At 60.3% G+C, this 12,647-nt stretch overlaps 2 protein-coding genes across 4 annotated transcripts; both read right to left on the bottom strand.

Moving 5' to 3' along the window:
- Nucleotides 1-84: 84 nt before the first annotated feature.
- VIL1 (villin 1) lies at nucleotides 85-6,971 on the bottom strand. Of its 2 annotated transcripts, none has more exons than XM_032445883.1 (20): nucleotides 6,953-6,971; nucleotides 5,238-5,336; nucleotides 5,069-5,143; nucleotides 4,781-4,977; nucleotides 4,298-4,406; nucleotides 4,060-4,170; nucleotides 3,776-3,978; nucleotides 3,195-3,273; nucleotides 2,972-3,070; nucleotides 2,727-2,880; nucleotides 2,537-2,637; nucleotides 2,277-2,414; nucleotides 1,963-2,121; nucleotides 1,710-1,889; nucleotides 1,480-1,625; nucleotides 1,244-1,388; nucleotides 822-1,010; nucleotides 667-735; nucleotides 336-473; nucleotides 85-262 (listed from the first exon to the last, which is right to left on the bottom strand). In XM_032445883.1, exons 2-20 carry the CDS (start codon nucleotides 5,310-5,312, stop codon nucleotides 149-151), a joined length of 2,481 nt encoding a protein of 826 aa, XP_032301774.1. In that variant the 5' UTR covers nucleotides 5,313-5,336; nucleotides 6,953-6,971; the 3' UTR covers nucleotides 85-148. The 2 variants fall into 2 exon arrangements, with proteins under 2 accessions (XP_032301774.1, XP_015724657.1); XM_015869171.2 differs by lacking the exon at nucleotides 6,953-6,971 and adding an exon at nucleotides 5,922-6,001.
- A 431-nt stretch (nucleotides 6,972-7,402) lies between these two features.
- CTDSP1 (CTD small phosphatase 1) lies at nucleotides 7,403-11,674 on the bottom strand. 2 transcript variants are annotated; one of them, XM_015869172.2, is made up of 7 exons: nucleotides 11,542-11,674; nucleotides 10,444-10,595; nucleotides 10,175-10,276; nucleotides 10,031-10,087; nucleotides 9,579-9,671; nucleotides 9,005-9,190; nucleotides 7,403-8,911 (listed from the first exon to the last, which is right to left on the bottom strand). In XM_015869172.2, the coding sequence occupies exons 1-7, from the start codon at nucleotides 11,606-11,608 to the stop codon at nucleotides 8,783-8,785; spliced, it is 786 nt and encodes a 261-aa protein (XP_015724658.1). In that variant the 5' UTR covers nucleotides 11,609-11,674; the 3' UTR covers nucleotides 7,403-8,782. The 2 variants fall into 2 exon arrangements, with proteins under 2 accessions (XP_015724658.1, XP_015724659.1); XM_015869173.2 differs by lacking the exon at nucleotides 9,579-9,671.
- Nucleotides 11,675-12,647: the final 973 nt, after the last annotated feature.

Genomic DNA, 12,647 nt, shown 5'->3' with positions numbered 1-12,647 from the left:
AGGGAGTGCCTCGGGCTGTGTATAAGACCTTTAGTCCTGAGCTGCATGCAGGTGTTGGGGTGGGCAGAGAAGCACACAACAAAGCCCCATTCCAAATCCATTTTATTAAGTAAAAATAATGTAGTGGCTGCAGGCTCATCCTCCCCTCCTAGAAGAGTCCTTTCTCCTTCTTGAGGTTCTGCTGTTTCCACAAGGGCATGTTGGCGAAGGCAGAGCGGGTCATACCAAAAACAGCCTTGAAGTCCTCGTCAGAGAGGTGATTCTGGGGGAAAGAGGAGGATGAGCTCAAGCCACAGGGCTCCCCCCAGCCTCCCCACGCTTCACCCCCAGCTCACCTCCTTCCTGCTGGGATCCACACCCCGGGGCAGGTCCTCAGCTGCAGTGTTCACCAGCACGTCCAGTGGGAAGGTCTCCAGCTTGGTAGGGACCAGTGTGGTGGTGGCTGTGAAGACCTCATTCTTGGAAGTGAGCCCCTGGGTGGGTGGGGGGGACAAGGTCACAGCACTGACAGAGCTACCGGGCTGCCTTCTATGGGACTGACACCTTTGTCCCTTCACGTGAAGGTGTTCTTGCAGCTTGTTGTGCTGCCTGCCAAGGGCACAGGTAGTCCCTGCTGTGCCACGTGTTAGTCAGAGCCCCAACTGCCCCTCTCCCTATGACACTCACTGACACAAGGTGCCCAATGCTGGCGTTGTCCCCCAGCTCAGCTTTCAGCTCATCATAGGATTTCTTGTCCTGCAGGAACAGAAGTGCTCTCATCCAGGGCCTCATCCAGGTTTGTCCCCATCTCCCAAAGTCTCTATTTCCAGCCCCCGACTCACACTCCAGCAGAGGGGATCCCAGGCCATGAACCAGCCGGTGAAGGTGGGGGGCTCATAGCCCTGCTTCACCACAATAATGGGGGTGTCGAGGTCACGGCTGCCGGGGTGGCTCCGCAGGTACTCCTGTGCTGTCACTGCTGCCGCCTCCTTCTCTGTCTCATTGGCATCTTTCCCAATCCAGAAGAAAATCTACAACAGAGTCACCATGTCCAGCATGGGGATGGCCCTTTGGGACCTTGCCCATGGCTGGGGACATAGAATCTGTCCCCAAGGAGGGATGCTGGGAGCCCATCCTCATTGAAAACCATGTGGATTGGGTTTCCGTGCTCCCATCCCACCGCCTCTGACTGCTGCAGGTCCTTCATCCTGTTGGGAATGTGAGCTTGTTCCCAACAGGACAGATCCTTATGTACCCAGCATACCTGGTCCCAAGTGTCCAGCAGGTAAACATCACTCTCCTCCAGGTCATCCTGGGTGAAGTCGACGATCTCAGTGGCCAAGAACCTGCCTGTCTTGTTAGAGCATTCAAAGAGCCGGGGGGGCACAGAGGGATTCTCTTCCTGTAGCCTGGTGGGGGACATAGTTGTGGTGGGAACTGGCTCAGGGACTGGGGGCACTAGGAGAACCCACCGAGGGGCTGGGCACACAGAGCTCATACCTCTTGCTGTTGGCATAGCTGGTCTTGCCTCCCAGAGCTACCCAGAACTCGGGCGGCTCCTGCCCTTCAGCCACCACCGGCTTCTCTGACTTGGAGATGATGTCAGCCACCATCTTGCCCATCTCACGCTCGTCTCCACTGCAGCCCTACAGAGCGAGCAGCACAGCTCCAGCACCGAGCCCACCCCATCCCCTGGAGAACAAGGAGGAGCTGGTCGAGGCCATACCCACCTTCCCATACCAGAGGTAGCAGCTGCTGGGTGTCTTGAGCACAAAGACATCATTGGAGTTGAGAGAAGCAGCGCGGACGGGCACCTCGAAGGCCTTGGTGTTGTACTCATTGGTGCCGTGCACGTGGAAGAGCCGAGTGGAGGGCGCCGGCTCCTTGTTGCCCGCCCGTGAGGAGCCATTCTGGGAACAGCAGGGATAGGAAGAGGTCACACAGCCACCAGTTTGCCCACCCTGCCACCAGCCCCGTGCTCACCTCGTACACCACCATCTTGCCCTTGAAGATCGCCATCAGGTGGGCCGGCTCCTTACCCATTGTGACGCGCACCTGCACAGGCTCATTGTTGTACTTCTGGTCCAGGATGACGGCTTGGTAGGCAGAGGCAGCCAGCTCATCCGCACTGGCATGGCGGCCCTGTGTGGGGACATTGTCTCTTTGGGAAATGCAGGTGGAATGGGGAGGCCATAGAGGGGCAGGGGACAACCCACAGGGGATTTGTGCATGGGGCCATCTGTCTGGATGGCTCTGTCCTGCTGAGGATGAGCCCTGGGTAGGGGATGGGGTCTCACCTGCCAGATGTAGATGATGCGGTTCACCTTGGGCCCCACGTAGTAGGTGTAGAGCACCAGGTAGCAGTCCCCGCCATAGAAATGGCCCAGCCACCGTTTCTCCACGGGCACCAGCTCCTGGTTCTCCACCCTCCAGACCTGGTGGGATGGTGCCACTTTGCTGCCAGGGCTGATGCATCCCTGGCCCCACAGCACCTGCACTCCCACGGCATCTCCCAGCGCACCCCATGGATGCATCCCCCCTCCTTCCCACAGCCTACCTCTGCCTCCCCAGATCCATCATCCACCATCTTCTGCTGGGCGGCCACTTCAGGCCTGACGTGCATTGTGGTGGCATCAAACTTCACCTGCTCCACCTTGGCTGTGGGAAAGAGTGAGGACTGAGCCAGGCATGGGGACCCCCTTGAGCATCCCCCCAGTCCTATGGGACCAGCACCCTGTGGCACTCACCCACTTTGCCCACAGTATGGGTCTTGCCCAGCCCACTGGTTTGGTTGGGAACAGTCCATTTTTGGAAGAGCTGCCTGAAGACAGCAGACTCAGACCCATCATTTTCTGTCTCTACGCTGGTGCTGGCCGGATAATTCTTGGCTTTGATGAAGCCCTGAGGGGAGCCAGATCCAGTACCTGGACATGGAAATACCCAGCCTCTCCTAGGGAACAATAAACCCCAAACCACCACCCCAAACACTCACCAGGGCCCTGCTCATTGCTTGCTGCTTCTCCTCCCTGTTGGCATTCTTGCCCTTCCACACAAAGATCTTGAGACCTGCTTGATCAAGGATGTAGCAGTCCTAGGAGGGGGAATGACAGCAGAAATTAGAACCTAGGGCAGCTTCATACTTTCAAAAGGCGCTTGGGTGGACACTTGAGTTAAAAGCTGCCAAGGAAAACGGGCGTTGCACTTGAGCATCTCACCTCATGCTGGAGCATGTCTTGAGTCAAGGGGCGAATTGCTATCTCTTGTATGACCAGGTTCCCACTGGCATCAGAGATACTGGTGGGGAGAGAGAGAGAAGAAGGGTAGAAGTGGTGCTGAAAAACATCTTCCACAACCCTACATGGGGGTGGCAGGGCTGGGGAGCTCAGCTCTGCTTTCATCTCTGTCTCCATCACTTCCATTGCCATCACTGCCATCCCCACTCCTACCCCAGTCGTAGAAGAGCTGGTGAGGGACAAGGGGATGTCAGATGGTTTGGGGACAGTCAGCTTTACTGGGGACATGCCTCTGTGTTTGAAGGCATCCACAACATCTGCACAAGCATCTATGTAAAAGCTGTTGGGTACCAACCCCATTGGCACTGGGGGATCCCACTGCTACCACAGCACCCAAAGGACTTGTCCCTCTCTGGTGGCTTTGCCCCCTTTCTCTTGCCATCCATAGGGATGGGGCTTGCAAGACTCCCTGCTGCCAATATCATGGTATCACCTTGACACCTCACAGCCCTACGAGATGCTTCCATAGATAACCCATAGATAACCCATCCCCAGCAACTCACTGGTAGAGCTTGAGGGCACTGTTGAGCGCCTCATGCACTTGGTCATCAGGTGTGGCTGCCTTGATGTTCTTCTTCTCCCCCAGCACATGTGTCAGGGCCTGCATCAGCTCCGGTGAGGCCCCCTCATCCTCACCCTCCACCACACCGACCTTCGCACGACCCGCACGCTCTCGGTCCCGGATGTCCTTGGCCAGGGTCATCGCCTACACCCATGGAAAGGATCAGAACAGTGGGGTCCCAGCATGGGGGCTGGGGGCACAGAGCAGCCGGATCCCCCCCCATACCCTCAGCCTCTCAGCACGATTGCTCTCAGGACCGTTCCACTGGATGATGAGCTGGCCAAGGTCCAGCAGGAAGACATCGCCCAGGTTGAAGCTTTTCCAGCTCATCTCCACCTGCAGCAGGACAGAGTGGGTCAGGCACACACAGTAACCCTGCTCAGCAACCCTCCCAGCAGGGTCTGAGCTCCCTCCTCCCTGTTCTGCTTGGGGCTTTGTGGGGTGACCACATCCCCTGTCTCACCTCTGCAGCCACCACGTTCTTCTTGCCCTTCACCTGCAGCAGACGCTGGACGTTGTAGGTGTTAGTCTCCACGTGCTTCATGCCTGAGGCTACTCCACCCTGCTTATAGCTGAGGGGACATGGATATAGCATAAGCCTTGGGCCACCCTTCCCACTCCAGCAAGGATCTTCTCCTACCCATATATATGGGGACCACTCCCCACTGGTACGAGGAACTGACAGAGTGAAACGGAATCCAGGTCAACATCCCACCTCCCCAGAGTAGAGACATTCTCAAGGGGTCATAATATCATTAAGGTTAGAAAGACCTCGAGTATCATTCAATCCAGCCATCAACCCATCTCCTCCACACCATGAAACTATGTCGCTCAAGGTGACATCTACCCTTTTCTTGATGCAGAGGCCACTCTCACAAGAGATCCTTCTGGTAAGGCAGGGAGGATAAGCATGGCAAGCAATGTGATGCCCATGTTGGCAACTTACATAAGTCCCTGCTTGAAGTATGCACGGAATGTTTCGCTCTCATGGCCCTGGACCTCACGGTGCTGCACGGCCACAGAGCCCAGGTACTCATCCATCTGCGTGGTGTAGATGGCCGCTGCCCCCTGCTCGTCCTGGCTCGAGTTCTTACCCAGCCAGTAGTGGATGTTGTAGCTGTAGCCGCTCCCAGTCTTACGTGTCTGCAGGATGGGGAACCCACTAGGAGCCATGCACCCAGTGTCCCCATGTCTGGGGCAGCCCACAGCACCCCGAGACCCTACATCATCCTACCGACAGCAGCACGTAGCAATCCCCCTCGTAGAAGTTGCCATAGCTTTTAGTGGGCACCGGCACCATCTCCATGTTCTGTTGGAAGAGGGGACAGGTGAGCATGGGAGCCTGCAGGGGTCCTAAACCCAAAGCCTGGCTGGGCCGAGCCCCCCATACCCACGGAACCTACCTCAATTCTCCATATCTGGATGCCCGGCGTGGTCTTGTCCAGCTTCCCGGTGACCTTTTTGCTGAGCTCCACCATGGTGTTGGCTGCAGGCAGGGGGACCTGTTGCCAACACCCTCGTTAGGGTTAACGGCGGGCAGCCTCATTAAGAGCCAGGCTGCAGCCATCTGCTGTCCTGCAGCCAGCCAGGCCATAAACCGCCCTGGAGCCACAGGGGGCCAATAGGGGCTATGGGCACATGAGCAGGGTGCAACCCCTCCCGGTGGTGAGTGGGGATCCTGGGTCATGCCAAGTGTGCGTGGCGTCCCACTGTCCACATGTCCCCACATCCTGCCCTGCTGCCTGGGCACAGGGCCAGGCTGTGTGAGCCATTCCCCCTGCAGAGCCACACCTGGCTGACAGCTCCATGGCCCTTCTCCCTTTGTCCCTGCTCATGGCATGGGCATCACGATCCTACATGGGTATGTGTGCGCATCCATGGATGAGCACATGGACCCCCACACCACATATCCTGTGCTCATGGCATTGCCGTGCCACATCCTCCTCCCGAACCCCCATCACCTCAGAGTTCCAATCAGACAGAGCCCCTCGTGAGCCCCAGCAGAGGGTCTCTGCTCCCACCCCATCCCAGTGCCACCTACAGCGCTGGCACTGGGACGTACTGTCCCCCCATCCCCATCCCCTCACCTTCCCTGCAGAGCTGAGCACAAGGTGCGCGTACCTAGGGGAAGTGCTGGGGTGCCAGCAGAGAAGAGACCTTTGTCCCCAGCTGTCCCAGCCCATGTTCACCATATAAGGGCAGGAAGAACCTCGAGTCAAGGTCCCCACATCCCTCAAAGGAGCCCACAGAGCCCCGTTACTCTCAGGGTAATGACACCTGGGTGGCACCCACTTCCCATGGCACTGAGCCACCAAAGTCCCAACCCACGCATGGGGAAAGGACAGGGCAGCTCCCAGGGGCCGTGTCCCTGTGGGAGATGGGAACCAAGCAGGCTGCAGAGATGCTCCCAATCCCAACCACAGGGGATTCAAAGCTGCCAAACCTTATGGGGCTGTGCTGAAGCCACCCCCAATGGCTCCAACCCCATAGGAAGGGGCAATTGTCCTATTTGCCCTACCTGAGCATGGGGCTGTAGGCACGGGGCGGATCCTACCTGTAGCCATTCACTTTCTGTTTCACTCTATTCCTTTGCTGTGTGCCAAGCTGACACCAGCCTGGCACTGGGGCTCCCCACAAGTTGGACCTGACCAGAGGTCTCTTGGTTGGAGCAGCTCAAGGCCAGAGAGAGGACACGATGGGGACTGGGGACTCTCCAACATGGTCAGAATGGGGTTGTCCTCCGGCAACAACTGCTGTTCTGGGGCTGACATATCCCTAACCCTCTCATCACTGCCCTTTTCCACCTCAATTCTACCTGATAGCCTTCAGGTGGCCCTGGAGACGCAGGAGGGGTTGTGGAATGCTGGCACCAAGGCGTCACCCATCCTACGCTTATCACAGCACTGTCACAGCATGATTGCCCCTGCCCTGCTGAGCCAGCACTGTGCCACCAGCGGCACCCTGTGCCCTTGCAGCCCCAGGGATCACCAAAAGGGATGGTGATGGCTCAGCCACAAACAAAAGGCAACCTGAGGCCAAGGAGATGGACTCCCCAACGCCTTCTGCCCCCCCAAGCCCACCTATCCCACAGTGCATTCCCACACCAGTGCCCCCTTACCTGGGTACACAACCCCTGCTTGCTGCTCGTGTCCCGTCAGCGTGGCACAGGGGACAGCAGCAGTGAGTCCCTTCCTCGGGCCCCACGCAGGGCTGCTAACAAACTCAGCAATTAGCACAGCTACCAAGGAGGAGGACAGAGGCTTCATTAAGGAGGAGAGGCGTGGGGCCAAAGAGGGCACTGGTGGCTGTGCTGGGGGGGCACCCAACCTCCACTTGTTGCGCCCCAGCACTGGGGGCTTTGGCACCTTAATGAGTATGGGAGCACCCATAGTCCCCGCCAGCACCCAATGAGACCCAAGTGGGGATCCCTGCAGCAGCCACATGGGTTGCATATGGGGCTTGTACACACCTACATACAGCAGAGAGGTGTGCACAGTGTGCACCCATGCACACTCACAAGCCACAATTGCACACCCACATGTACACAAACACAGATCAGCACAGCCCATTTCCAGGAGGGTTGGACAGCTTTAATCACACCAAGGCACTTACTGGTCCCCAGCCCCCCCGCCCCCCCCTCACCCCCATCTCCAGCCCCCCTCCCCCCACACACCCAGGGGTGCACCCATGGATGCTGCCTGATGTGGCCAATAAAGTGCTGAGTGGGACCCCACTGCAGGAGCAGGGTGCAGGGTGGGGAGCCATAGGCAGAGCCGGGGGGGCCCTCACCCTGGCCCCCAGCATTTGGAGAAGGGCAGCACCGCAGGGGCCGGACGGACAGCAATGGAGAGTTAAAAAGCCCTCCCCCAAAAGATTCCCCCATTCCCTGGCACAGCGGTAAAAAGGCACCCTTGATTATTTGGGAGACCGTTGCTTTCCCCCCCCCCTTAAAAATATATCATTGTCCATAAATTGACTCTAGAAAATATGCTCTCCCTCCACTTAAAAATCCCCCCCTCCCTGAGAGCCCTCGTTCCCCTCAAAGGGAGGGAGACCACTGGCAAGGGGTTGGGGGGCAGGGCTCCTTTAAGGCCATGGGGAGGCGGGGGTGGGATATTACCTTAAGGCTTCTACAGGCCACCCCCATCCTTTGGTGACATTGAGAAGGGATGGGGATAGAGTGTGTGACCCCCCCCCCAAGGCAGGGGACCTCTGCTGGTGAGCGGAGTGGCCCCCATTGCCACAGTGGCACTGGGGGAGGGTGTGTGGGGGGGGTGGGTTGAGGCCATCAGAATTCCCACCCCCCCATGGGAAGAAAGTGAGGTTGGAGGGGGGTAATTTTGTAGCCCCTCCCCAGGCACCTCTATTGCAGGAGGGACACATAGAGACATGGTGTCCCAAGGCACACGGAGGTGTTGAAAGCCAGGGGCTCAGCCCCCCCAAAATTCACCCCTGGAGGTGGGGAGGGGGCACCAGAAGGCACAAGGGGGGGGGGTGGAGTGGTGCCCCCCCAAAGGTATCAGCTGCACAAAAGGCAGAGCTGGGGGCACGGCAGTGACCCCAAGACAAATGGGACCCACACTTGGGGGTGGCCCCCTGCAGGCAGGGGGCTGAGGGCTGCCAGTCCCCAAATTCGGCAAAGGCTGTGGGGACCAGGCTCACCCAAAAGGCAGTGGAAAGCAGCGACTGCTTAACTCCCCTCCCCACTCCGAGGGATGTGGAGGGGAAAAGGACCTGAGAACCGTTTTGGGGAGGGGGGGGCAACAAGAGGACGGGACCTCTCCAAACATGTCCCCAGCGAGTCACCCCCAGGCACCCATTCTGTGTGGGGCACCCACTGTGACCATCGCAGCGGGGAATGGGGTGGTGATGGGGAGATACAAGGACCCACACACATCCCCACCGAGGCTGCCACTGGGCCACCGCCACCGGCCCCACTGGGGCACCACTAGCTGTTAGTCCGCTGTTTCTTGAGCACTGTGTAAACGTCGTCCACTTTGCTGAGTCTCTCGAAGAAGGGCAGCAGGTCCAGCAGCTCCGTGTCTGCCATGTTGTCAAACCACGAGGCCACCGGTACCTGTGGGCACGGCCACCAGCTCAGGACCTTGGATTCTTTGTCCCCATTGGGCCACCACCCAGCCCACCCCCAGCCGGTCCCATGGGTACGTACAGCGTTGTCGGGGTGGAAGATGTAGGAGGCGGGCGAGTTGTCCACGATGATGATGCGGCGCAGGTCGCGGCCCAGGCGGCTCAGGTCCTTCACGTAGTTGCCCCGGTGGAAGACGCAGGACTCGCGGAAGAGCCGGGCACGAAACGCCCCCCACTTATCCAGCAGGTCGGCGACAGGGTCTGCGTACTGAGGGGAGAGGGGAGGTCAGAGGGTGGCCAAAGGGAATCAAGGTGCCCAGTGTGGCGGTCAAGGTTCAGAGGTCTCCATGGGTGGTTGGGCAAGGGGACAAATGGTGGACAAATGGGTCTGGTGGCCCCAAGGTCGATGGGTGGGTGGTGAAGGGGGACCCGGTGGTGCCCAAGGTCCAGTGGTGCCCATGGGTGGGTGGCCAAGGGGGACCGGTGGTGCCTATGGGTGGTCACCAAGAGGGACTGCTGATACCCAGTTTCCAGAGGTGTCCATGGGTTTGTCACCAAGGGGAACAAAGACCAAACGATGCCCACAGGTGTGTGGCTGTCCGGGACCCACGGTGCCCAAAGAAGGGGACAACAGCGTCCCTGGAGCTGCCACTCACCTTGGCCAGGCTGGCAGTGAAGAGGACACATTCAAAGAGCTCTCCCATCCTTTGAAGAAATTCATCCACATGTGGTCGTTTCAATACATACACCTGCAGGCACAGGCACTGAGGGACCCTAACACTAACACTAAGGGGGGTGCCAGCACCACCCTCCTGTGCCCACCCCAAAAGGCACCATATCCAGACCCCAGCCAGCAGCAGGGAGGGGCCATGCCCTGTGCTGAAAGGAGGGGACGCTGCTTGGATGTAGTCAGGGGGGTGCCCGCTGTCCCCAGCATCTCCAGGGCGAAGCATCGGGCGGGCTCCGGAGCCAAGTAACCTAGAACAGGCTGACTGCCAGACCACAGCCTATCCTGGATTACTTGAACCCAGCGCCAGCCTCTTTTGAGAGAGGGGCACCCCACCAGACCCCCCCACTCCTCCCAAGCCCTCAGTGCACAGCCCCATACCTGGTGCATGATGCCATCGATCTCCACCGGAATGATGAAGTCGGCGTTGTTCACCGGCTGTGGAAGGCACAGCAGGGTCAGCGTGGGGTGGGGGGCTCCCGTGGCCCATAAACCTCCCTCCCACCCTAATGGGGCCGCTCCCACCTTGAAGGAGCTGTGCACCAGCGTCTCATCCAGGTCGATGACCACACACAACTTGCTGGCGTCCTGAGGCTTGATCTCGGGCAGGAGGTGCTTGACTGCAGCCTGTATCAGGGGGGCACAGCCAGGGGGTCGGCGAGGAGCAAGGGGCAGCCCCTTCCCTTCTGCCCTATGCCCAGGTCAGGCAGCAGCGACCCCTTCTTTAGTTATAAGGGGGCTGGGTGCCCCTGGAGCCGTCCCCTTTATGGGTAGGGGCTGTGGAAGGGGGGTACCTTAGGCACGGAGCCGTTCTCCTCCACCAGCAGCGGGGCGTTGTTGTTGACAGAGAAGGGCTCGGCGTCATCGTGGCACAGGCAGCAGAACAAGGACTGGAGGATGCTGCGGCCCCGAGGCTTCTTAGCAGCGGCTGGGGGGCTCTGGGCACCTGTGGGTTGGGGGAGCATCTATAGGGATGGGGGCAGCACCAGGACTCTACAGGAGCGGCCCCTACCCTGATGATGGGGGGATCCACTCGGGGTGGGCGCCTCCCCGCAGGGTGCTGGGACCCCACGGACACGAGTGGGTCGCGCTGTAGGCGGGGCCCAGCACAAGGGGAGGAGCTTAACCATCCTTCTTCCCGCCTCCCCGCCAACAATTCGGCCTCCTCATTGGCTGGTACAAACGTCCCGAAGGCGAGGAGCCAATGGAGGCGAAGCACACCCCGCTGGGCTCTTGTTTCCTGAGCTCCCATTGGTGGATAGCGGGGAAACTGAGGCACGGACACCCCCAGGGCGGCCGGATCCTGCCCCAGCCCAAACCCGGAGCTCGGGAGCGGGGCCGGGATGCTGCCGGGGGGCGGGACGGCTGCCGACCCCCACGGTTCCGTTCCTCCGGGCCTTACAGAGCCCTGCGAGCCCCCCCAAGTGGGGCAGGGGCTGCCTTTCCCCGTGTCCCCCGCCCCATATCCCCATATCACCCCAGGAGGGTCGCAGACGGGGAATGACACGCGTACCCCCCCCCTCCCCGTGTCCCCGCAGCCCCACGGGGCCTCACTCCATCTGAGGCCGCTCGCAACTCATCACACGCTCCGCGCCCGTCGCCACGCATTGGGGGGGGGGGGGTAAAGGGGGCACGTGGGGGAGCAACGCAGGGAGAAGGGGCTGAACTTGGCCCTATAGGAGAGGTGTGGGGGGGGAGGGGGCTGTCAGCTTGTGCCCCATAGTGACATGCAGCAGAGGGGGGGGGGGGACCGAGAAGTGATTTTCCAGATTGAGCCCCCCAACCCTCCCCTAAAGCAAAGAGCGCGGAGGGAGGAGGGAAGGGAAGGAGGAGGGGGGGCTGCGGGGGGTCCCGACGCCGGCTGGTTTAGAGGAGGGGGGGGGGGGCATTACCTTTCTCCTGCAGCGGGGCGGTCACCTCCTCCTTGCTAAGCTGGGTGATGATGGACTGGTGGTCCATGGAGGGGGGTGGATGGGGGTGGCAGGAGCTCGGAGCTGCCCCCCCCCTGCTCGGCCCCCCGGGGAAAGGGGGGGGGAGGCGCGGGCGGGATGGGGGGGCGGGGGCGGGCGCGGGGCGGCGGAGTTGCGGGGAGCGGCGGAGGAAACTTTGTTACAACATGGAGTTTCCTCCGCACGGTTTTTTGCTACAAACATGGAACCCGGACGCGGTTTCAAGGAACCCCTTAAAAGGGCAATGCCAACCCCACAGCTTAAACACACATATAGACACACACCGCCCTACACGCACCGTCCCCCATCCGGCCCACGCCCCGTGTAGGAGGAGCGGGGGGTCCCCGCAGGGTGCTGTGTGATGCTGAGCACGGGACTGGAGCTGCGGTGACAGCAGGCGGCCCTGGTGACTGCGGCCCCAGCACGGCGAGGCCCGGCCTCTAATTAATTAAAGCAATTAGCGAGGCTCCGAAACCGCGGAGCATCCCTCCAGCCGGCTGCGCTATCGGGGCTGGGGATGGGATGGAGGCATGGAGCTCATGCTGGCCCCATAAGGACCACAGCGTGACCGCAAGGACCCCTCCGGCCCCATAAGGACCAGGCCATCCCTCAGGCTCTTAGAGCTACATCCGCCCCCTGCTCTAACCCAACACACCGCGAGCTCGGCCACCTTTAGGACACCCCGTCCCCTGCCGTCCCTATGCTTTCAGAGCCCACAGGGTCTGTGTGTCCCCCCAGCCCCCCATACAAGGGTGAGGGGTGGGACACCCGAGGACACCCTGGCACTGCGGTGGGCCCCACCGGCCCGACTCCTCCTTCCAGCCGGGTGGAAGGGGGGGGAGGCACCGCCCCACCCGCTCTGCCATCGCCCTTTTAAGGAAGGGGAAATTCTTCACATAAACAAGCGCGGTGCCCGGGGCAGGGAGGGGGGGGGGGATGATCCTTACCCGATGGGAGCTATGGGGAGATGGGGGGGGGTGGGGGTCAGGGGGCCGGACCCCTAAATAGCCCCACACCTCAATGAGTGCCATTGGGGATAGAGGGACTTT

The sequence above is a fragment of the Coturnix japonica genome, chromosome 7, assembly GCF_001577835.2.
Source record: "Coturnix japonica isolate 7356 chromosome 7, Coturnix japonica 2.1, whole genome shotgun sequence".
NCBI lineage: Eukaryota > Metazoa > Chordata > Aves > Galliformes > Phasianidae > Coturnix > Coturnix japonica.
The sequence above is the reverse complement of the archived record's forward strand: the minus strand, read 5'-3'. Positions and strand labels throughout refer to the sequence as shown.

What these genes read in the sequence shown, in the direction of transcription:
- CTDSP1 (XM_015869172.2), bottom strand. Translation starts at nt 11,608, where the DNA reads ATGGACCACCAGTCCATCATCACCCAGCTTAGCAAGGAGGAGGTGACC. An exon ending in AGAACGGCTCCGTGCCTAAG is followed by an intron (nt 10,277 to 10,443) that starts GTACCCCCCTTC and finishes CCCCTGATACAG; the next exon opens with GCTGCAGTCAAGCACCTCCT. An exon ending in TGGTGCACAGCTCCTTCAAG is followed by an intron (nt 10,088 to 10,174) that starts GTGGGAGCGGCC and finishes TGCCTTCCACAG; the next exon opens with CCGGTGAACAACGCCGACTT.
- VIL1 (XM_032445883.1), bottom strand. Translation starts at nt 5,312, where the DNA reads ATGGTGGAGCTCAGCAAAAAGGTCACCGGGAAGCTGGACAAGACCACG. An exon ending in TCCAGATATGGAGAATTGAG is followed by an intron (nt 5,144 to 5,237) that starts GTAGGTTCCGTG and finishes CTCTTCCAACAG; the next exon opens with AACATGGAGATGGTGCCGGT. An exon ending in TGCTGGACACTTGGGACCAG is followed by an intron (nt 1,011 to 1,243) that starts GTATGCTGGGTA and finishes ACTCTGTTGTAG; the next exon opens with ATTTTCTTCTGGATTGGGAA.